The sequence below is a fragment of the Suncus etruscus genome, chromosome 1 (genome assembly GCF_024139225.1).
Source record: "Suncus etruscus isolate mSunEtr1 chromosome 1, mSunEtr1.pri.cur, whole genome shotgun sequence".
NCBI lineage: Eukaryota > Metazoa > Chordata > Mammalia > Eulipotyphla > Soricidae > Suncus > Suncus etruscus.
This window is the reverse complement of record NC_064848.1, coordinates 5,029,582-5,051,766: the sequence shown is the minus strand read 5'-3', so window position 1 is coordinate 5,051,766 and position 22,185 is coordinate 5,029,582. Positions and strand designations below refer to the sequence as shown.

General features: G+C 39.5%; 1 protein-coding gene across 1 annotated transcript in view; it reads left to right on the top strand.

Moving 5' to 3' along the window:
- Positions 1-22,185, top strand: part of IQCH (IQ motif containing H) — a 161,304-nt gene that overhangs the window by 34,476 nt on the left and 104,643 nt on the right. The window contains exons 6-7 of the mRNA XM_049782792.1: positions 8,470-8,553; positions 12,811-12,986. Coding sequence (XP_049638749.1) covers positions 8,470-8,553; positions 12,811-12,986 — 260 coding nt within the window. The remainder of the gene's footprint in view (positions 1-8,469; positions 8,554-12,810; positions 12,987-22,185) is intronic.

The window sequence follows — 22,185 nt, the reverse complement described above, 5'->3', positions numbered from 1 at the left end:
AAAGAATATCAAACTATCATAATCTACCTATAGCATCGACATAATTCTCAAGCCCATACCTCTCATTTTAATCCCATCCTATTCAAGCATTTTTTTCATATTGTACTATGAGGGATACATGGAAGAAGGATACAAACTAAGCCATGTTACCCTGAAAACCTATGCTAAATCAAAAAATTTAAAAATAAACTCATGTGGTCAGAGAGGTAGGTAGTTCACAGATAAAGGCCTTGAATGCTGAAATCACTTGCCTCGCACATGGTTGATGTGGATTCAATCCCATCTGATATGGTTCCTTGAGCTTGGCCACAAATGATCCCCGAGTGCAGAATCAGGAATAAGTCCTGAGTACTTCCATGTTTGGTCCAGAAACAAAAAACAAAGCACCCACAATTTATTGAGTATCTCTTTCTTCTTGTCCCACATACACTGGGAACTTAAAGCATTCATTTTGGCACACACCATGGACACTTGATCTCCTTTGACTAGCTTATAGAGTCAAGTAAAAAGATGTAGATGACATTTTCCCTCTAACTACATGAAAAAATAAATTAACTCTAGTAGTTTTGTTTTCAGAATTGAAAGAAATTCCATGACCAAAATCTGTTGGTAGGATATAAAATGATTCAGATATAAAATTAAATACAAGTTGCAGCCTGACCTTTTTTTTTCTCTCCTCATAGAAAATTTACCATCGACTTTGGTGCAGAACTAATCCTAAAAACAATTACAAGTTACTGCAGTCCCAATTGACAAACTGAGCTACATTAACTTGCTAGAAATCTTTAAAAAAATTTTTTTTTCAAAGCTTAGTAGCTACTAACTGAATGATGCATTTCCGTGGTAAACATTTAGTTGTTTTATGTAATTTTGTAAACAGGAAATTGCATTTGCGAAGCCCGTGATCACAGAAAGGACAGACTTCCAGGAAGTTTTTTTATTTGTTCATTTATTTGTTGGAGCCACACCTGGTACTCTGGCCTTACTCTTGGCTCTGGACTCAGGGATCACTTCTAGCAGGCTTGGGGGACCATATGGGGTTCTGGGATTGAGCCCAGGTCAGCCACGTGCAAGGCAAGCATTTTTCCCACCATACTATCTATCACTTTGGCCCCATCAGGGATATATTTTTACCACAAAATGTTAATAATATAATTTTTGATGTATAATTTGATAATATGAATTTAAGACAATTACATAGTACAGAGTAACCTCTGAAAGGAGGATTTACTTATGAAATATGATTGACTGTTACATATTTTGGGTAGTATTCATAGATGTTTAAAAATCAGCTGTTTTTAACCAGCAGGAGAGATACTGTTGATTAATTGCATTTGTTTCAAAACCTATCAGCTCTAATTTTATTATATGATGAAAAGAAAGTCATCTATTTCAGATTATATAAGCTGACCTCTAAATTGGATATTGCCTATCTTAATCATTTTTATTAATGAAATATAATTATAACAAGATAATCTATTATGGCTCATAGCAGAAATAGAATGCTAGGGTCTATTTTAAGCAAACTCTATCAGTCAAAGAATCGTAACAAAGAATCCCAGTTCCTGTAGAAAAATCAGTTCTAAATAAGACCTACCAACATATTTCCCTCCTAGTTTCTCTGACCAACTTATTTCCTCCACTTTTAATTTAACCCCTGTGCTTCTTTATTACAGTGCATTATTGGGTGCTACACTTAAACTCAGTGGCATTTAAAAATATATTGGCATTAAATGAGATGGACCAAGTTTGGGGCTCTGAGGTCACCGTCAGTCAATTAAGCTTCTAGTAATGAGTTTTCTCACTCGCATTTCTCGCCCCTTCAAAATCAAAGTAGGAAATATATGAAGGTGGGATTTTTTTCCTTTTCTCTATGGGCTGTTTTTAAAACATTGCTTGAGGCCATACCCAGCAGCATTTGTGGGGTACCACATGGAATGAGGGATTGAATTTAGAGCCTCGTATATGAGGTTTTGTATAAGGCAAATTCTCTACGTCTTGATTCCCAGGTCTATTCTCTTCTGGTCCTGACTGTTACCAAAAGCTAAATGACAATAAAACTGACTTTTGTGCCCAATTGACTGGACTAAGGGAAACGTTTAGGGATTGTTGCTTTCTAACTCCACTCCCTCCATCAGAAGGGAACTTGCACTGATCTCCATTTGGTAACAGGGTGGGAACAGACTAAAGTCTTCACTCTACCTGGGGCTAGAGAGAGTTCAAAGGGTTGAATACACACTTTGCATGATGGAGGACCAGGTTGGATCCCCAGCACTGCATAAGTCCCTAAGTAAAGCTGAGAGTGACCCCCCCCCCCCAAGCACCACCAAGTGTAGCTCAATTCTCCCATCCTACCAAAAGGTATTATATCTGAAAACACATTTCCCAATTATTCCAGATGCATTTGGCACATTTTTGAGTTGACAACTCAGAAGAATCGTAAAAGAAGAAATAAAAATCCACTTTTTGAGAGTTCAACATGAATTTGTACTAGGGAATTTATGGTTTATGTTTGGTGCAACCCCACCAGATCCATGTTGGATCTACTACCAAGATCTTCCAGATAATATTTCCTGTAAATATCCAGATCTTTGGGGACTGGGAAAATGTACACATTAAACTTTCAAATGTGCATGTAACTCCCTCATTTTTCAAGGAATCGTGGAACTGAGGATGACTTTGGGGTCTGTCCATGCATGGCAATAAATGCCTTAACTCTAGTCCTATCTCTCCAACTCAGCTGCTTGCATAGAATCACAAGGTTGCCAATTTGATGCCCTACCTCACCTCACATCATTGTGGAGTGTGATCCCCAGCTCTACAGGACCACAATCAAGTATGTGTGACTGCCTGAGACAGCAACAACTACTATTACAGAGGGTAGGGCAGGTAGGAGAGAGATTAAAGGGAAAGAAGAAAAAGATGACAACACAGAGAAAAGGGTAGGAGTTTTCAACGTTGATTCTCTACAGAGGCAATTCATTCAGTTGACAGTTGACTGGAGATAATGCTCTGTGTTCAAAAACAACCTACAGTATTCTGGTTAAAGGACTAAGTTACAGGGTAAATAAGCAAAGAAACATGGAGTGACAATGTGAGCAAACATATGGACAGGTGTGGCATGACTATGACAGGAGACTGAGAACCTTCTTAAAATAGAGGAGCAGGCTCACTCCATAGTGATGAAAGCCTATCAGTTTGCAGCAGTTCCAAGAGCTGAACTTGGATTGCCCTAATAATCGTGTGTATGTGATATGATCATCTCTATATTCAATGAAGTTTCTTTCAAGAATTTCCATTCCAGTTGAGGTGAGATTAGGGGGAAAGTGGGCTTTTTTTTTTAATGATAGCTATAACTTTTGTAATATCTTTATTTAAGCATGATTACAAACATGTTGTGGTTGGGTTTCAGTTATAGGAAAAAACACTCCCCTTCACCAGTGCAACCTTCCCACCACTGGAATGTTCCCCTCTCCCTCCTTCCTCACCCCCTGCCTGTATTCCTGACAGGCATTCTACTTCTCTCACTCACTACTATTGTCATAATAGTTGTTAGTGTAGTTATTTCTCTAACTGCATTCAGCACTCTTTGTGGTAAGCTTCATATCATGGGACAATCCTTCCAGCCTTTATCTCTATTGTCTCTGGGTATCATTACAATACTGTCTTTTATTTTTCTTAAGTCCCATAGATGTCAGCAAGGGCTGAAAATGAAGGTGTCAGCCAGCTGCATTCCCTTGTAAAAGATGTGGCAGAGAATTTTTTTATTTTACTTTTCCCAGGTTCTGAAAGCCACCCACAAAGAAATGAAGTCTCCCCAAGATGTTTGTTGGGTTTTTTTTTTTTGGGGGGGGGAGCACAGCAGGCAGTACTCAGGAGTTACTCCTAACTCTGTACTCAGGAATCAATCCTGCAGGATTCTGGATTCTGGGCATCATATAAGATATCCGTCAGAGATCAAATCGGGGTTGGCCACATGCAAGGCAAATACCATGCCATCTAAAATCACTCAGACCCAGAAGGGAGATTTGGGGGGCTTGTGTGATTATTGTTGTTTTGTGATGCCAGGGATCAAACCCAGGGCTTTATCCTCTTGTACTGTAGCACTAAGCCACATTTGTACCTCCCAGCAATATATTTCTCTCGATTCCTACTCTCCTACTAGCCTTTTCTTTTTTTTTATTTGGGGGTGCTCAGGGCCATACTCTGGAAAGCTTGGGAAAACATAGTATGACACAGGGATCCAACCCAGAGCTCTGATATACAACTTTAATTCTCTTTGCCACTTTATCATGGAACCCAATGTCTTCTTAACAGGAATTGGGGCAAGGAAGGTTATTACTCCGCCTACCACAAAAATTAAGAATCAAAGTAGAAAAAGAGTCAAAGATACTTTTTCCCCTGTGAACTTGCCAAGGTTTGTCTTCTTTTATGTAACTCCATTATCACAAGCATAACTAGGTCGTGTCTGAACTATACACTAATTTGCAGTTTTGTATGATCTTAGACAAGGCATTTGTCCTGGTGTCCCTTTTAGGGAGTGAAGTATGTGGTCTTTCAAAATCCCCACCTCAGTATTTCTAGTCTAATTTTTGAAGTCTGGATCTTTATAGATTATATCATACCACTGGGTATGTCTGCTGAATCACCTACTGGTGTATCTATCTGATCCGTTCCTTTTTTCCTCCTGGCTATGCGCTCAGAAATTGCTCCTGGTTTGGGGAACCACATGGGACACCAGGGATTGAACCGAGGTCCATCCTAGCCTAACGCCAACAAGGCAGATGCCTTACCGCTCTGGCCCTCCCCTTTTTTTAATTTTTTATTTGTTTGTTTGTTTGTTTGTTTGTTTGTTTGAGGGTCACACCCAGCAGCACTCAAGGTTACTCCTGACTCTATGCTCAGAAATCGCTTCTGGCAGGCTAGGGGACCATATGGGATGCCGGGATTCGAACCACCGTCCTTCTGCATGCAAGGCAAACACCCTACCTCCGTGATATCTCTCTGGCCCCCACACTATTATCTTTAAAAGATGCTTCCCACATTTAATAATGAGGATTTTCCACTTAGTTATTAATATTTTTCTTTTTTTCTTTTCCTCCCTCCCTCCCTCCTTCCCTCCCTTCCCTCTTTCCCACCCTTTTCTTCCTTCCCTCTCTTCTCTTCCTTCCTTCTCTTTCTTCCTTATTGTTTTTTGGGCCACACCCTGAGTGCTAAGGGTTACTCTGACTCTACCCTCAGAAATCGCTCCTAGCAAGCTGTGTGTGTGTGGCGGGGGGAACCATGTGGGCCATGTGGGATGTCAGGAATCAAACCCAGGTTCGTCCTCGGTCTGCTGCATGTAAGGCAAATGCCCTACCGCTGTGCTATCTCTCTGGTCTTCCTTCCTTCCTTCCTTTCTTGCTTCCTTCCTTTCTTTCTTTTTCTTTCTTCCTTTCTTCCTTCCTTCCTTTCTTTCTTTCTTCCTTCCTTCCTTCTTTCTTCTTCGTTCCTTCCTTCTCTTTTTTCTTTTCTTTTCTTTCTTTCTTTCTTTCTTTCTTTCTTTCTTTCTTTCTTTCTTTCTTTCTTTCTTTCTTTCTTTCTCTTTCTTTCTTCCTTCCTTCCTTCCTTCCTTCCTTCCTTCCTTCCTTCCTTCCTTCCTTCCTTTCCTTTCTTCTTTCTTTCTTTCTTTCTTTCTTTCTTTCTTTCTTTCTTGCTTTCTGTGTTTCTTCTTTCTTTCTTTCTTTCTCTCTCTTTCTCTCTTTCTTTCTCTCTCTCTTTCTTTCTCTCTCTTTCTCTCTCTTTCTCTTTCTTTCTTTCTTTCTTTCTTTTCTTTCTTTCTTTCTTTCTTTCTTTCTTTCTTTCTTTCTTTCTTTCTTTCTTTCTTTCTTTCTTTCTTTCTTTCTTTCTTTCTTTCTTTCTTTTTCTTTCTTTCTTTTCTCCTTTCCTTTCTTTCTTTGTTTTTGGGCCACATCCAGTGCTGCTCAAGAGAATCATATGGGATGCTGGGGGTTGAACCAGGATTGGCCATGTGTAAGGCAAGCTCCCTACCCACTGTACTATCACTTTGACTTTTTGACACATACTTTATGACTATACAAAACAGAAAAATCTGACTAACCACATTGGAACCCTCATCCCAAATCTGCACTCTGCCAATAGTGCATGGATTGCATTGTGTCTAGGTTGCGTAGAACCATCTATTACTCCTTGTGGAATTTGCTGATTGTTACTAATGTTACTGTTCTGAGCTTTGAAAATGTACATACCTCAGAACAGTAAAATACCTAATACTTTTACTTACTGTTTTTACATAGCACTGTACATTAGGAAAAAAAAAAAAAAGCTTTCCTGTTCCTTTCCATGTTCCTCTGCATGTGCCCTGCAATTGATAACAAACAGTTGTTTAACATGGATTTATGTAGGGCCAGAGTGATAGCACAGTGGTAAGGTGTTTGCCTTGCACACTGCCGACCCGGGACAGACCTGGGTTCTATTCCTTGGCATTCAAACAAAGAGGAGTACAAAATAAATGAGTGTATGTAGAGGGGTCACTGAATAACTGATTCTATTATAACCCTGCTTAGATGCTTTATGTATCCCTGATCACTGTTAACAGAGGTCCCAGGTAATTTGGTAGAAAGTGACCTCAGTACTTGATTGAAACACATACTTACCCTAGCACAAGCTGCCTGTGTGGCAACAAAGTGATCAGACATCCTTTGTATTTTAAATTGGACATCTCCTAATGAGAGATCTCACACTGCCTTTTATCTTTACATTTGAAAGGAAATGCATTCATGGAATGCTCTCAGGCACTTTTCTTAATCATACTTTCTTCTTTAGGCATTTTTCTTTTCTCTTGTAGTCTTGATATGTTATTCACCATCTATCTTCCTAAAATAGAATTAGACGTGTGCCAAAAAAAAAAAAAAAAAAATCCCAAGAGTGAAAACATTTTGCAACCACACAAGAAGGTATCGTTTGTTGCTGAGATATTAACTTTTACATACGAAATGGTTCCTCAAATAATTAGAAGTTAAGGCTTTTTAAAAAAATCATTCAAGGGGGCCGGAGAAATAGCATGGAGGTAAGGCGTTTGCCTTTCATGCAGGAGGTCATTGGTTCGAATCCCGGCGCCCCATATGGTCCCCCGTGCCTGCCAGGAGCAATTTCTGAGCCTGGAGCCAGGAATAACCCCTGAGCACTGCCGGGTGTGACCCAAAAACAAAACAAAACAAAAAAAAATAAAATAAAAAAAAAAATCATTCAAACCAGCCATTTGTCCTCTTGCCTCTTATTCTTAAGTTCGGCTGCATCAAGCAAAAGGGAGACTTTCAGATAAATTGTCAAGTCGTTTAATTTGAAGATGTTTTCTGGTGTTTAAACACTGACATCAAAGCAAAGAGCCAATTATCAGAGTTCATTTGATCTGAGGCCCCATTGCCTGAATGGCTATAGTTTTCCTTATGCTGAAAAGGAAATCTGTGCCACATTTCAAAGATGTAATATTTAAAATCACTTTGTCTATAGGCAGTTTAACTTGAAACATGTGTTTGGACTCACTAACCACAAGGAGGCATGGAAGCATCTTTTTTTAAAATGTGAAAAGCAATTTAATATTATTATTTTTTAAGTTCCACCTCCAATTGCTCAGTTTCATATAAGCAATCACACCTGCTTGTAAGCATGCTGCTTTTTACATGAACACTTTAATCTCTCTATATTCCCCCTCACTCCAGAATACCAGCAGCCAGTATGGCTGCTGTTGGTTTTGTTGTGTGTGTGTGTGTGTGTGTGTGTGTGTGTGTGTGTGTGTGTGTGTGTGTAAAATTTTTGGACAATAAAAACAGTAGTTAGCCAAGTCTTTTCCTCTGCTCTTTTTTTCCCAGCAGACAGAAAGGCAAACAGGTTTTTTTTTTAAATATATAGTACCTATAAAATACTACATTAACCACAATAACCTGCATTTCCCTTTAAAAGTCAAAAATTCTTTTTTACTTGTGGACAAGGCATAGGTCTCTGATATTTTTAGAACTGTTTATACATATTTCTGACAGCATATTTTAGTGGTTTGTGTGAACTCTCTATGTCCCTTTAGAATGGTTCTGAGCCACCTTCGGAAACATTGGTTTGGTGTCGGGTGGTTGTTTACTTTAAACTTGAGCATCATTTTCTTTTCCATATTGTTCTGAAAACCATGTTGAATGTCAGAAAATTTCTACAGGGCTCCATAATTCCTGATTGCCTGCAGCATTCCTGTTATTGAACGCTGAGATGGAACCTCTTAGCTGCCCGTCTCCTCTAGGCTCCTGCTTCAACCCTGTTCAACACCATCAGTATTCTTAGGAGTAAAAGTGTCCGTGCAGGAATCAAGCCGTGAGAGAGATGAGATGTTCTTTCCTGAACTTGTGGGCTTGACTCTGGAAATCTTGAGTTATTTTACCTGCCCTGCTTCTTCTGGATTTGAACACTGGTTTTCCTTTCTAGGCTATGCCCAGCCAGTGCGAAGCAGCACAGACAACTTCAACACACCTGCAGAATCGCAGCTGGGAAGACTCTGTGACATCAGAGGTAAACGAATGCTTTCACAAAAAGCCTCATTGGAATGTGGGGTGTTGATAAAAATGTCTTAAAATTGTTTCCCCAACAAAGAAAGAGTTTGGATTTTCTGATCTACTTGCGGAGCAATTGAATGTTTTCTCTGAAATAGATGATTTGTAATGATTCCCACTTGAAATAATAATTTTTTAAAAGACAATTCAACCAAGATAGTTGGATGATTTTCTACATTCTCTTATCTGTGGCTTTGGAAATGAATTTCTTTTCCAGTGCACCACATCTTCATTGACTGAATTTTGCTTGTGAGTGTAGTCGACCTTTTGTGTCTGTGTCAAGAGGGTCTATTATCTGGGTGGTGGTAAAAAAGAAAAGCAGTGGGTCTTCACTGTAAGCATAGGAGACATGAAAAGAGATTTTTTTAACCCAGCTTTTATTACTTCAACATATGTCATTTAGTTCTTAGAAAACAAGATGAGCTAATGGAAGGAATGAATTCTAAGTAATTCAATCCTGGGGGGAGAGATCATCAGAGGCCAGGAGAAAAGGAGGAAGAAGCATTTGCATTGACAGTCAGGTTAGACAGAACCTAAGCAATTACACTAAATTGGGGCAGGAGCAGGAAGTACTGGCCAAACATCAAGTAAAACAAAAGCAGGTTTTCGTCCGTTATCAAATAGGAACTTTTTGAGTTAGTTAAAATATAATTGTTTTTGGCCCTTAAACAAAACAAGGAAGAATTTGTAAACTACCAATGGCCAACTTAGTTGGCTTCCTAGAATGACATACTTTACATGATTCATATATATTTCAGCATCATTATTATTTTATAAATGCCATTTGATAACAAAAATAATCAGTACTAAAAATTTACAGTGTCCTAAAATAATAATAATGTAATTGCTTTAATCTATTATCTAGGCACTAATATTGTTCTAAGGCACTAAGATTGTTTTTCAGCATTGCAAAAAAAATTTTTAATGACTCATGATTGATTTGTTAGTGCTAAGCTTTTTCACTTAAAAGCCTGACGGGGTGGAAACCACCGAAGCGCAGCAGAGGGCAGACTTTGCTCTAATTTATTTTGAATTACTTTTTTCTTCCAGCTTTTTTATATATCCTTCTATATATAGCACAAGCCATCGCCCAAAAGAATTTTTTTTTACAAAAGATTCTCAGTACTTTACAAGGCTAGTCAACTTGAAATAAGTCATAATTCAGTCCAGCATCTACCTGAATGGGAAATTTTGCTAATATCAAAGTTTTTGAGAGATGATAATGAACTTTAATGCCTTTGCCTTGGTGCACTATGTTTACAAAACAGCAAGGCAATCCCCAAAGACCTCTCCCAAGCAATAAAAGTGTAGGAATCCTAATTCCTGTTCAAAAACCTGGAAAATCACTATGCCTTATGAAATCATAAACTATGAATGACATTAGGAAAAATCAGTAATAATTTTGTGAAAAGGATAAGCGATTGTCTGTTTTTAGTCTACAAATTCCTAGTAAAGGATGCTGACTCTTCTGCTTTTTTAGGAGAAGAACAAGAAATAATCTGATCATGTTGATGAGTCTTGTCATTCAGAAGTTGGTTGGCAGGTCAAGTTACCAGAGTAAGAGGGTAAAGTGGTGTATTTCCAATTCCTAGGCAAGTTAAGAGAGTGACTGATATTGACCAGCAATCAAAGAACATTCATCTTCAGCATTAGTTCCTTTTCAAAGTGGCTGTCAATTAATTTTTGGAGATTCAAAATCAAGTCACGTTCATACTAAATATGAGTGCTACTGATAGCATTCTTTTGCCAGACAGAATAAAAAGGAAAGAGGAATTAGCAACATTACCATTTGTACCCTAAAAGTTGCTCCCCAAGAAAAGTGTATTTTGAGGGGCCAGGGAAATATAGTTTGGAGGGCCACGAGAGGCACAGATTGATTCTTCTAAGCCCTGAGCTAGGAGGAGCCACTGATCATCACAATCAGTGAACATCCACCCCACCAAAAAAAAAAAAAATTAGTTTTGTATTTTTCTTCTGCTCTGCAGTCAGTTTGACTACTAGTCTATTGTGTTCTGGGATTTTTCTTGTTTTTTCCATACAACTTTTTTTGGCATTAAATCTTGAGACATTTGTTAAGAGAAACAGAGGGAATGGGAGGATCATTGTTGGTTAGAGCAGGCCACAGAGCTTGCTTTCTATCTACACTGTTAAATCTCTACTATGCCTGGATGCTAAATATACATGCATGCAGATTTTTCATAATACTCTCCTGAATCACTGTACTGCAAGTGAATTTATTGCCAAGTACATATGTATACTGAGAGGTTAAATAATATACCCCAGGGTCCTTAGGCAGCCGAGCTAGAATTTAATCAATCTGCCAAATGAATAGAGGAGTCTTTAAAATTCCTTTGACTGAAACCATGCTGGTTTCCAAAGGGCAGAGGAGAGGATGGGAGGAATGAGTGAGAGGGGGGTTGTTTTGTTTTTGGTCACATTAAGCATGTTCAGGGTTTACTCCTGGCTCTGTGCTCAACAATCACTCCTGGTAGGACACATTTGGTGCCGGTATCAAACCTGGTGGACTGTCTACAAGGCAAGTGCACAGAGATCTTTTTAAAGATAAATTGGCGAGTAGAAGTGTGTTGGTGGGGAGTGGTGACGCATAGAGAATTAATGAAATTAAACACCCAACAATATTATCATTGCAAAGCCAACAATAAGTCCGTGGAAAACAAAAAATTGAAAAACAAAAACCAATAAGAAAACAGATGTTCTTTGGGGCTGTGAGTGTTCTTCAAGGAAACAGTAGTCCAATATCCTACTTCCCTAGGATATGTGGAGGCAGGTTCTTCTTTACTCCCCTGCACCTCCCCACCCTGAAAGAAAGAGGGAATTTATGCTTGTCATATAAACATCTCAAACTACTGGCTCAATGAAAAGCTAATGCTTGGCCAAACAAAACCAGTCTGTGGGCTCATTCCATACACCACCAGTCTGAGACATAGACCCTGATGGCCATACTTCTGAAATCAAATAACTACAAAATAGCAAAGAAATTGTAAACTTAAGTTGAATAAATCTTAGAAGTTAAAAAAAAAATCATTTCTTGGATCCTACCTGACCACGGAGACATTTTGTTTGTTTGAGTCCTGAGTAAGTCCACTCAGGACTTACTCCTGGCTTTATGCTCAGAGATTACTCATGATGGGACTCAGGGTGCCAGGGATCAAACTTGGGTCAGATCAGCTAGATGTAAGTCAAGTTAGTGGCCTTCCTGCTATACTATTGCTCCAGCTCCCAAGAATACATTGGACAGTTGTTCTTCCTTGGCACTTCCCTTAGGCCTAGAGCCTCATGATGTGGAGTGCATTGCACTTGAAACGTGTCGCTTTCATACTACTTCTGTTCTTGTGCCTCCCTCCATTGTCTGGATGTGTGTCTTACCCCATACTGACTTACTATTTCATGAATGACTTCATTGTCTGCTGATTTCCTGTTCATATTCCCCACAGTATTCTCCAGCCTGGACAAGGCACTCTCATCTCACTATTCCATTTAGATGGGTTTCTTTCCATGGGTATAACAGGATGCACAACCCAAGAAGGGGAATAATTATTGCTAGGAAGATAGCTTGAAGGGCTGGAGTACATGTCTAGGTCGATTCACTGTTCAAGTACCACCAATCTTGAGCAAAAATAAATAAATAAATAAATAAATAAATAAATAAAAGGAGAAATTGCTAGATTAAGACACTTTCCTTTAAGCCAAGATTTACTAGATGATCATGTATAAATTTACTATTATAATAATAGGTTATTATTGAAGTAATATGTTCCTCTTTGGGAATGAAGCAAGAAAAGGGTTAACTTCTGAAATAACCACTTATTTGGACTAGAGCATTCCCTAGATTGGCCTTGTCAAGTCCTAGCAGAATTAAGAAATTTTCTTATGTTATTGCTTTCTTTTTGTTTATTTGTATATTTATTTATCTTTTACTGAATCATTGTGAAATACAGAATTAAAAAGTGTTGATGGCTGAGTTTCACTCACATAATGCTCTAGTGCCCATCCCTTTATCAGTGTACATTTCCTGTCACCAATTTCATCAGCTTTCTAAATAGCACTGTTTGTGTAAAATCATTCTCGATGAACAGTCAGGGTGGGTTCGAAATATGCTCTTCATTCGAAACAGTGTACAATCCATTCTCTGCCAGCATTCCTAATACCACTTATTTTTAGAACCAGTGATTAACATTGCACCTATTGTTTCTAGATGCCAATGTGACAGTCCTCTATGTCTCCTCCCATGAAATGAAAGAGGAATTACTGCTCTACTACAGGAAAATCCTGAGTCTCCAGGCAGCTGTCAAATCAGGCAACCTTAAGGACAGAACTGACCTGCAGGACAGGTTCAAAATCATCATCCCTGAAGCCATCAACTTCTTTACTGTGAGTTTGTCTTCTAATTACTATGGCTTCAGGGATGCCGTAAAATTAAATTGGAAATTTTATAACTTGTGATGCTCTGGTACACATCAGTGAAATATTATTGCAAGTTTAACAGCTTTACTGATTAGAATACTAGTTGGGCTTCAGGAAATAAATATTCCAATTTAACTTTCAGACTTTTGGGGAGGGCAGAACTACTGGCCCTGCCCAGTTTCTCCATAGTGGAAGCCTAATTACAGTGACTGGGTGGTACCATCAAGTAGCTGGATTTATAATATCTGTAGGTTGTATTGTTTTTTTTTTTCTTAAATATCTGTGGAGAACACCAAAGGCTGGACCTGCCTCTGGTCACAAAGTGAGTAAGAACAGAATCTAGATCAGAGAGCCTGTTTTCTGATGTCCTTTATTATTCCACATCCTTCACTCCACCTTCACTCAGGAAATTAATCTGATTTAACATTTCATAATTTACAATGAACAGTTTGATTTTCCTAAACTTGTACTAATGAATTAAGGAATGAAATGAGTTCTGAGTGAAATCCTGTCCCTAGACAAGAGTTTTGAGGAATTCATGGAACCATGAGGACATTGTATCAAGGCAGAGAGGGTTTGAAATAAACTTCTCTGTTTCTTTTAAACCATTTCTGTATTTGTTTATGAGGTATTTTTGGAAAATATGGTTAACATTTATGTTTTGTTTTATTTTGTTTTGTTTTTTTTTGGTCACACCCAGCAGTGCTCAGGGGTTACTCCTGGCTCTAAGATCAGAAATCACTCCTGGCAGGCTCAGGGGACCATATGGAATGCCAGGATTTGAACCATTGTCCTTCTGCATGCAAAGCAAATGCCCTACCTCCATGCTATCTCTTCAGCCTCAAATTTCTCATTTTTTTTAAAAACAGATTTTAGGTGACATCTAGTTATATTTTAGGCTTACTTATGGCTCTGTGCTCAGGGAACACTACTGGTGGGGCTCAGAGTAGCTGATGGGGAACAGGGATCAATCCTGGGTCAGCCACAAGCAAGGCAAGTGCCCTACCCACTTTACTATAGCTCTGGCCCCACATTTTCTTTTCTTTTCTTTCTTTTTATTTTTTTGAGAGTGAAACATGGATAGTCTGGCCATCTTATACCTAGTATGAAGAACTAGCCACCTACCAGAACTGATATTTTTATTGAGTACAGAGACAACCCCTGGGTGGGGCAGTAAGGACAGTGTAAGAATAGATAGCTCAGGCTATCCTGAGCCAGTCCCACCAGGTTTACAAGTAAGATGATCTGTTTTGGGGTAAATCCAAGTTGTAAACAAACATACAAAGGAATCAGAGATGATCTTTGTTTTAGGTAAAATAAGATATAACCCAGGGGTCTCAAACTTAATTGACCTGGGGATCCTCAGGAGGCAAAATCGGGGTGAGGCAGGGCCGCATAAGGGATTTTGCTTACCAAATATTCGCAATATAAATCGCATTAGTAAGAAAAAAAAATCCCAAAAAAATCGCATTAAACATTTGCATACCCCAAACGGAATTGCTCAGGGTATGCGAATGTTTAATGCTATTTTTTTCTTACTAATGTGAATTTTATTGCAATTGTTCAGTAAGCAAATAATCGTGAATACTACGATATTTGAAGGCTGGCTGTGGGCCACAAAATGTTGTAAAGAGGGCTGTGAGTTTGAGACCCCTGATATAACCTAACAATTGTCCCTTCTTTGTTAAAAAATTGAGAGGTGTACATAAGTGTTCTCTGCAACAGTCAGGAACCCCAGATCAGAACTTACAAAAGTGGTTGTTACTGGAGCTGGAATGGTAGCACAGCAGTAGGGTGTTTGCCTTGCATGCAGCTGACCTAGGATGGACCTCGGTTCAATCCTCAGCATCCCATATGGTTGCTCAAGCCAGGAGTGATTTCTGAGTACATAGCCAGGAATAACCCCTGAGCGTCATCAGGTGTGGCCCTAGAGCAAAAAAAAAAAAAAAAAAAAAAAAATCAAATAAGTGGTTGTTATTTTGCATGGGCACAATGAAAGTTGGCTGTAATAGCATCAGAGTTTAAACTGTATACATCATTCTCAAAACAATCAGCTTTTTCTATATCTTTGCCTTACATATATCACAACACTTTTTCATAGACTTCTCTGAACATAAACATTAGAACCTTTCTGCAGATATACTTAATTTTAAAATTCTTAAACATTCTTACACTGAGCACTGTAATATGAGTCTTGAAATCCAAGTTTCTTTTCATAAACTTCCCTTAAAAATCATAATTTCTTCAGATATATATATATCATTTGAAAATAAGTTTGCTAAAACATTCTTACAATGACCACTGTAATAAGATCCTATAGTATCCAAGTTCCTTTTCCTCCAAATTCTTGGCCCCACATTTCAATAATAATTTCAACTTACCATGTTAAACAATCAACATTTTAATACAACTTTAAGGAGAATTTAGGGGGGGCATATAATTGACATAGTGAACCAACAGTTGACAGACAGGTCACTCAAAAGTGGGATATATCCATGCCAATTCTTGTATCGCCAGAGAAACTCACTGCATGCATTAGTAGAATGCACACTTCAGATGCACTGTGATTAAACTCAAAGTATGTAGCACAGAGTAGAAGAAACTGAGAAAAGAGCCATCAGATTATGCCAACATTTCTGTGCAACATTCTTATTGGCTGGTATACTCAGCACACTGTCCTCACCTTTGGCTCTTTTCTATCAAGATGAAGCTTTAATTTTTTTCTTTTTTTCTTTATTCCTTTTTTTTTTTAAAGAGATCACTTTTTTGGGGGGGGCACACCCAGCGATGCTCAGAGGTTACTCCTGACTGTCTGCTCAGAAATAGCTCCTGGCAAGCACAGGGGACCATATGGGACACCAGGATTCGAACCAACCACCTTTGGTCCTGGATCAGCTGCTTGCTTGCAAGGCAAACACCGCTGTGCTATCTCTCCGGGCCCACTTTAATTTTTTTCATAACGGTTCTCCCTAAAGCTCCCTGCTCAACTCTATTTATTAGCACTTTTTGATGGGGGAAGGTAAGGGTAGGACCAGGACCAGGACAAGGGACAGGATGTAACCATCCTAGCTCACTTAGATCCATGGGGACTTCAATATCCTTCCCCTGTGCAAGGGATACTTTGGGTCTCCCCAAAGTAGAATTGGGGCCGTAAAAAACCTATAATTTTTCTATGGTTATTTTCCTGGTTTTCTCCCATAAATAATTGGAGTTAACACCTATTAACAAGACTTATATTCCCTAATGATGTGAGGGTAGAGAAGGAAGAAGGATTTGGGAGAAGGAAAGTGAGTGAGCATTTTTCAAATACTTAGTTTTCTATCTGATTCCTAGAACACCACAACAAAACAGAAGTTCTCTATCTTCTCCTATAGCTAAGGAAAATAAGACTTCTTTTCGAATCCAAAGTTACTAGTGGGGGATAGAGAGATAGTATAATAGGTAGTGCACTTGCCTTACAACCAACCCAGGCTCAGTCCTGGACACTGCATGTGGTCCCCCAAATCCTGCCCAGAGTGATACCTGAGCACAGAGCTGGAGTATGCTCTAAACACTGCCAGATGTGGTACTAAAACAAAGGCAAAAAATAAGATGTTGCTAGTGGAGCCAAAATATAAACCAAAATTTTACAGAATTGCTCAGGGGTCACTCCTGGCTCTGTGCTCAGAAATCGTTCCTGGCAAGCTCAAGGGACCAGATGGGATGCCAGGAATCGAACCAGGTCTATCCTGGGTCGGCCACATGCAAGGCAAATGCACCATTGTTGTGCTACTGCTTTGGCCCCAAATCATGAATTGGAATCTTTTCAGCTTTGCATTTTGAAAGACTTCATAACCTTTGTCTCAGAAGCCTTCACCCCTTAGATCTTCTGTTCATCTTTGAAATGAGTTGATAGTTAAACTATTGCTAGCACTCCCTGTAGGCTGTCGGAGTTGCAGTTCTCATTTAGGTTTGCATCTTTGTAAGTAGAAGGGAAATGTCTTCAGTTCATAGTTTAACCTAAGAATTCACAGCCTTTATGTTTAAATTATTTGAGTAATTAATCATGCATAGACAACTAAGTTTTTAAACTACAAAACTTAGTTTGACTTGCAAATCAATTCCCACTGGTGTTTAGAATATTGCTTTATTTCTTTTTAATGGGTTTTAAAGTTGTACTAGTGCTGATTTTTATTCAAATAGAAGCTTTGAGGAAAATATGTTTCAAAGTGTGCCAAAAATCATTTTGCACATCTTCCCAAGTGAGTATACAGTGCTTGAGTTGTAATGATAAGAACTGTTATTATAAAAATAACTGTTATTGGGGCCGGGTAGGTGGCGCTGGAGGTAAGGTGTCTGCCTTGCAAGCGCTAGCCAAGGAAGGACCTCGGTTCGATCCCCCGGCGTCCCATATGGTCCACCCAAGCCAGGGGCGATTTCTGAGCACATAGCCAGGAGTAACCCCTGAGCGTCAAACGGGTGTGGCCCAAAAACCAAAAAAAAAAAAAAAAAAAAAAAAAAAAAAAATAACTGTTATTATAAAGTCATCACTTGGCTGAGAAAATAGTGCAAAGGAGCACATGCCAGAGCACATGCTTTGTCCCAGTTCATTTCCTGGGGCACTACCTGGTCCTGGAGTGACCCGGAAGCACCACCCTAGGAACAGCCTCTCTGTGAGACTGTGTGTGGCCCCCAAATAAACAAAACAAGTTGTCACTTTTTGGTTTAGAAGTGACATTAGAACACAATGCTCAGGAGCGTGAGTACCAAGCCTGCACCATGGCTGTGTAAAAGAATGAGCTTCTGCCCGCCCACCCACGTAGGGGCCACCTCCCGAGGTGTTGGCCACTTATTTACAAGGCCACAATTTCAGGGCTGCTCTCATTCATCAGTCTCCCCACATAAAATTGTCTGACCTCCCTGGCAGTAGGAAAGATGGGCAGTGACACAGGAAAAGAAGCACCTGGAGACTACAAAAGGAAAATTAGAATACTTTAATTTCTTTTTTAAATGTAATTTTTATTGAGACCAATGTGAATTACAAGTCTTTCACAGTTATATTTAAGGTACAGAGTGACAGTGATTAGGGCAAATCCCATCACCAGTGTTGATCTACCTCCACCACTGTTCACAGCATGCCTCTCATACCTCCACCCTTAGCCCCCTGGACTGCTAGTGTAACGGGTCCCTTTAGTGTATAGCTTGTTGTAGTTTGGGTCTCTTGATTCTATTGTCGGGTTGGGTATTTAGGTCTGATCAATTTGGCGGGGAGGGTTGGGTCACACCCGGTATCGCTCAGGGGTTACTTCTGGCTCTAAGATCAGAAATCACTCCTGGCAGACTTGGGGGACCATATGGGATGCTGTGATTCAAACCACCATCTCTCTGCATGCAAGGCAAATGCCCTACTGCTGTACTATCTCTTCGGCCCCTTGGTTTTTCACCCTGTGAACTTAATCTGAGTACTTCACTGAGTTCTTCAGGCTTCTTAGCAAAGCTTTCCCACAAACTTATGTTGTAATCCAAAGATATTCCTCAGATATCTACTAATTGTTGTTGTTGTTGTTTTTTTTCATTTACAATTTTCCCACTGGACTAATTTATGGGGAAAGGAAAATAGGGATGATCTGATGGGAAACAAACTCAGAGGTGCTCTCATCCATCAGTCAAAGCCTGATGGACACTGGATTTCTAACAATTGCAGTCTGAGAAGTAGGTTTTGAAAACAGAGTCTGATTATAAGACGAAAGACATATTGCACAGCTCTAAAGGGAGTTAAAAAAGAAACACTTACTCTGGAGCAGGGGTCCTCAAACTTTTTAAACAGGGGACCAGTTCACTATCCCTCAGACCATTGGAGGCTCTGACTATAGTAAAAACAAAACTTATGAACAAATTCTTATGCACACTGCATAGATCTTATTTTGCAATGAAGAAACAAAACAGATACAAATACAATATGTGGCCCGTGGGCCATAGTTTGAGGAGTCTGGAGCAAAGAACCATAGGGTAAATCAGGCAAAGATTCTTGACAAGGAACTCTTATTTGTTCTCTCTCTCTCTCTCTCTCTCTCTCTCTCTCTCTCTCTCTCTCTCTCTCTCTCTCTGTGATAAGATATCCATTAACAGGGATTGGAAGATAGGGTGTATTCCAGGCATCTGGTCCAGGTTTGATCCCTGGCATTACCTGAGCATTGCCAGATGTAGCTCTGGTGGCTTTCAGAACCAGATTTTGAGCATGATGACCCATACTTAGTCCTTCAGTCACCAGCCCATTGGTCAAGAATTCCTGGAAGTGATTCTTTGACCCCTTGACACAACTTGGGAGGCCCCATGTATATGTATACATATAGAATAAAATATATTTACACATATAGAATAACATTTACCATTCTAATCATTTTAAGTGTACATTTCACTGGCATTATGTACATCCATATCGTTATGTAACTGTCACACAACCTATATTTAAAACTCTTTTAACATCTTAAACTCTATACAGTAAATCTGTAAGAGCTATGTGTCATCTTGAGCTGTTGGGGGAAGGAGCATTCTCAGCAGTGGTCAATGGTTACTCCAAACTCAGTGCCTGGAGACCAGGGGTTGCTCCTATAGTTTTCAGGAGACCATGTGGTGCCTGGGCTGAACCCAGGGTTACTGCATGCAAAACCTGCACTCCAGTTCTTTGGGATTTACCCCAGTTCAAGAATTTTGATTTTTAAGAGACAGTTACTGCAGAGCTAAAAGGACCTTTCTCTAAATCCTCATTTTAATAGGGGAATTGAAGCTTCAAAGAATTTTTTAAATCCCTTTGCAAGACTGGAATATATGACTCACTCCTGGGTCTCTTTCCTCCCATATAGCAGTTATTCATGGGTTTTATATTGCTGCCCCTCATTCTCTAAACAATGACTGGTCATTTCTCTTCAATTCTTTGCCATACTGAGTAGATATCTTGGACTAGAATTGGAGAAATGGGTGCTCATTTTCAAAATCCTTTGAACAGATAAAAGGGAAAAAACGAATACTTGTCGTTTTATTACTGACACTACACTTTAAAGAGTTCTCTTAGCCAGGGATGTTGCTCAGTGAAAAGCACACACCTTGTGTGCAGCATATCTGGGTTCAATTCCTGGTACCGCACAGACAAAATATAATTTTAAAAATAGTTTCCCTTGTGGGGCTGGAGAGATAGCATGGAGGCTGGGCATTTGCCTTGCATGCAGAAGAACAATGGTTCGAATCCCGGCATCCCATATGATTCCCTGAGCCTGCCAGGAGCAATTTCTGAGCATAGAGCCAGGAGTAACCCCTGAGCACTGCTGGGTGTGACCCCCCCCAAAAAAAAAAACCCAAAGAAACAAAAAAAAAATAGTTTCTCTTGTTATAATAAGCACTGCCATTTATTCAATACCATCTCAAAGCCATGCATTATAAAAGGAGTTTTTATATTCATAATCTTTATTTTATCCTTAGAACAACCCAGTAGCTAGGGGCCGGAGAGATAGCATGGAGGTAAGGTGTTTGCCTTTCATGCAGGAGGTCATTGGTTTGAATCCCGGCGTCCCATATAGTCCCCCGTGCCTGCCAGGAGCAATTTCTGAGCCCGGAGCCAGGAATAATCCCTGAGCACTGCCGGGTGTGACCCAAAAACAAAACAAAACAAAACAAAACAAAACAAAAAAGAACAACCCAGTAGCTATGAGACTTTTTGTTACATTTTTTTTATTTTATGGCCACACCTGGTGTTTCTTAGGACTTACACTCAGGAATCACTTTGTGGTGCTCTGGGAAACAACCATATGTGAAGTAGGAGATTGAACTATGGTAAGCCACGTATGACAGGCAAGTGCTATACTATTTCTCTGGCCCAGTCACTCACTGGATTTTCTTTTTTGTTGTTTTGTTTTGTTTGTTTTGGCCACAACAGGCAGTACTCCTGGGTTAATTACTCCTTGCTCTGTGCTCAGAAATCACTGCTGGCAGGCTCAGCCTTAAATAAAATTGGATATTTTTATTTTATTTTATTTTTTCATTTTATTTTTATTTTATTCCCATCAAAAAGATGTAAACTGGGGCTAGAGCCATACCTTCAGATAGGGTGTTTGCCTTGTCAACCCAGGTTTGATTTTCAGTATTCCATATGGTCCCTCTAGTCTGCCAGGAGTAATTTCTGAGCACCACGAGGTATGACCTATAACAACAACAACAACAACAATGAAAAGGAAACAGGCTTGGGTGGAGAATATAAGTTACTTGCCCATGTTCAAGTACCTTACAAGTGACCAGGCTGGATCCAAGTTCAGAACTCCTAAGCCCATCACTTTCTCATGGGTCATGCGGTCTATTCTCAGAGCATATAGACCCAATCTTGAAATTCTGATACCCTACCAGTCATTGACTTCCCCACTTTCATTTTCACCTGATAATATCCTACCTATCTTTCCACATTCACTCACCCACAGCCTCTTTCGGGTAAGCACCAACAATTTACTAAACATGAGTGCTTATTGTGCCCAAGACTTTGTATACATTATCTTATTTAATCTTCATGTGAATGGATATCATTGTTGTTATACTGATCAGACACAGATGGAAACAAGCTCACAGAGAATGAGTAGTTTGTGGGGTTTTTTAAATTATATTTTTATTGAGGTTCTGTGATTTAGAATACTGATTTTGGTGATTTCCTGTGCACATAATTCTAACACCACTCCCATCACCAATGTTACCACTTCTCTCCCCAAGGACCCCAACACTTCACTTTCAAAAACCCCCAACTCAATTGTGTGGATCAGTTCTCCCATTTTGTTGACTTTGGTCCTTTGTTGCTACTTTGCTGTGTATCTTTATGGTACCACCTACTAGTGAGCTCATACTATATTTATCCCTTTCTTTCTGACTTCACTAAGCATGATATCCTTTAGTTCCATCCATGTCACAGCAAATTTCATGATTTTGCTCTTTTTTTTTTTTTTGGTCACACCCAGTGACTCAGGGGTTACTCCTGGCTATGCTCTCAGAAGTCGCTCCTGGCTTGGGGGACCATATGGGACTCGGGGGGATCGAACTGCGGTCTGTCCTAGGCTAGCGCAGGCAAGGCAGGCACCTTACCTCTAGTGCCACCGTGCCAGCCAATTTTGCTCTTTCTTAAAACTGCATCCATTCATCTATATTTGGACATTTG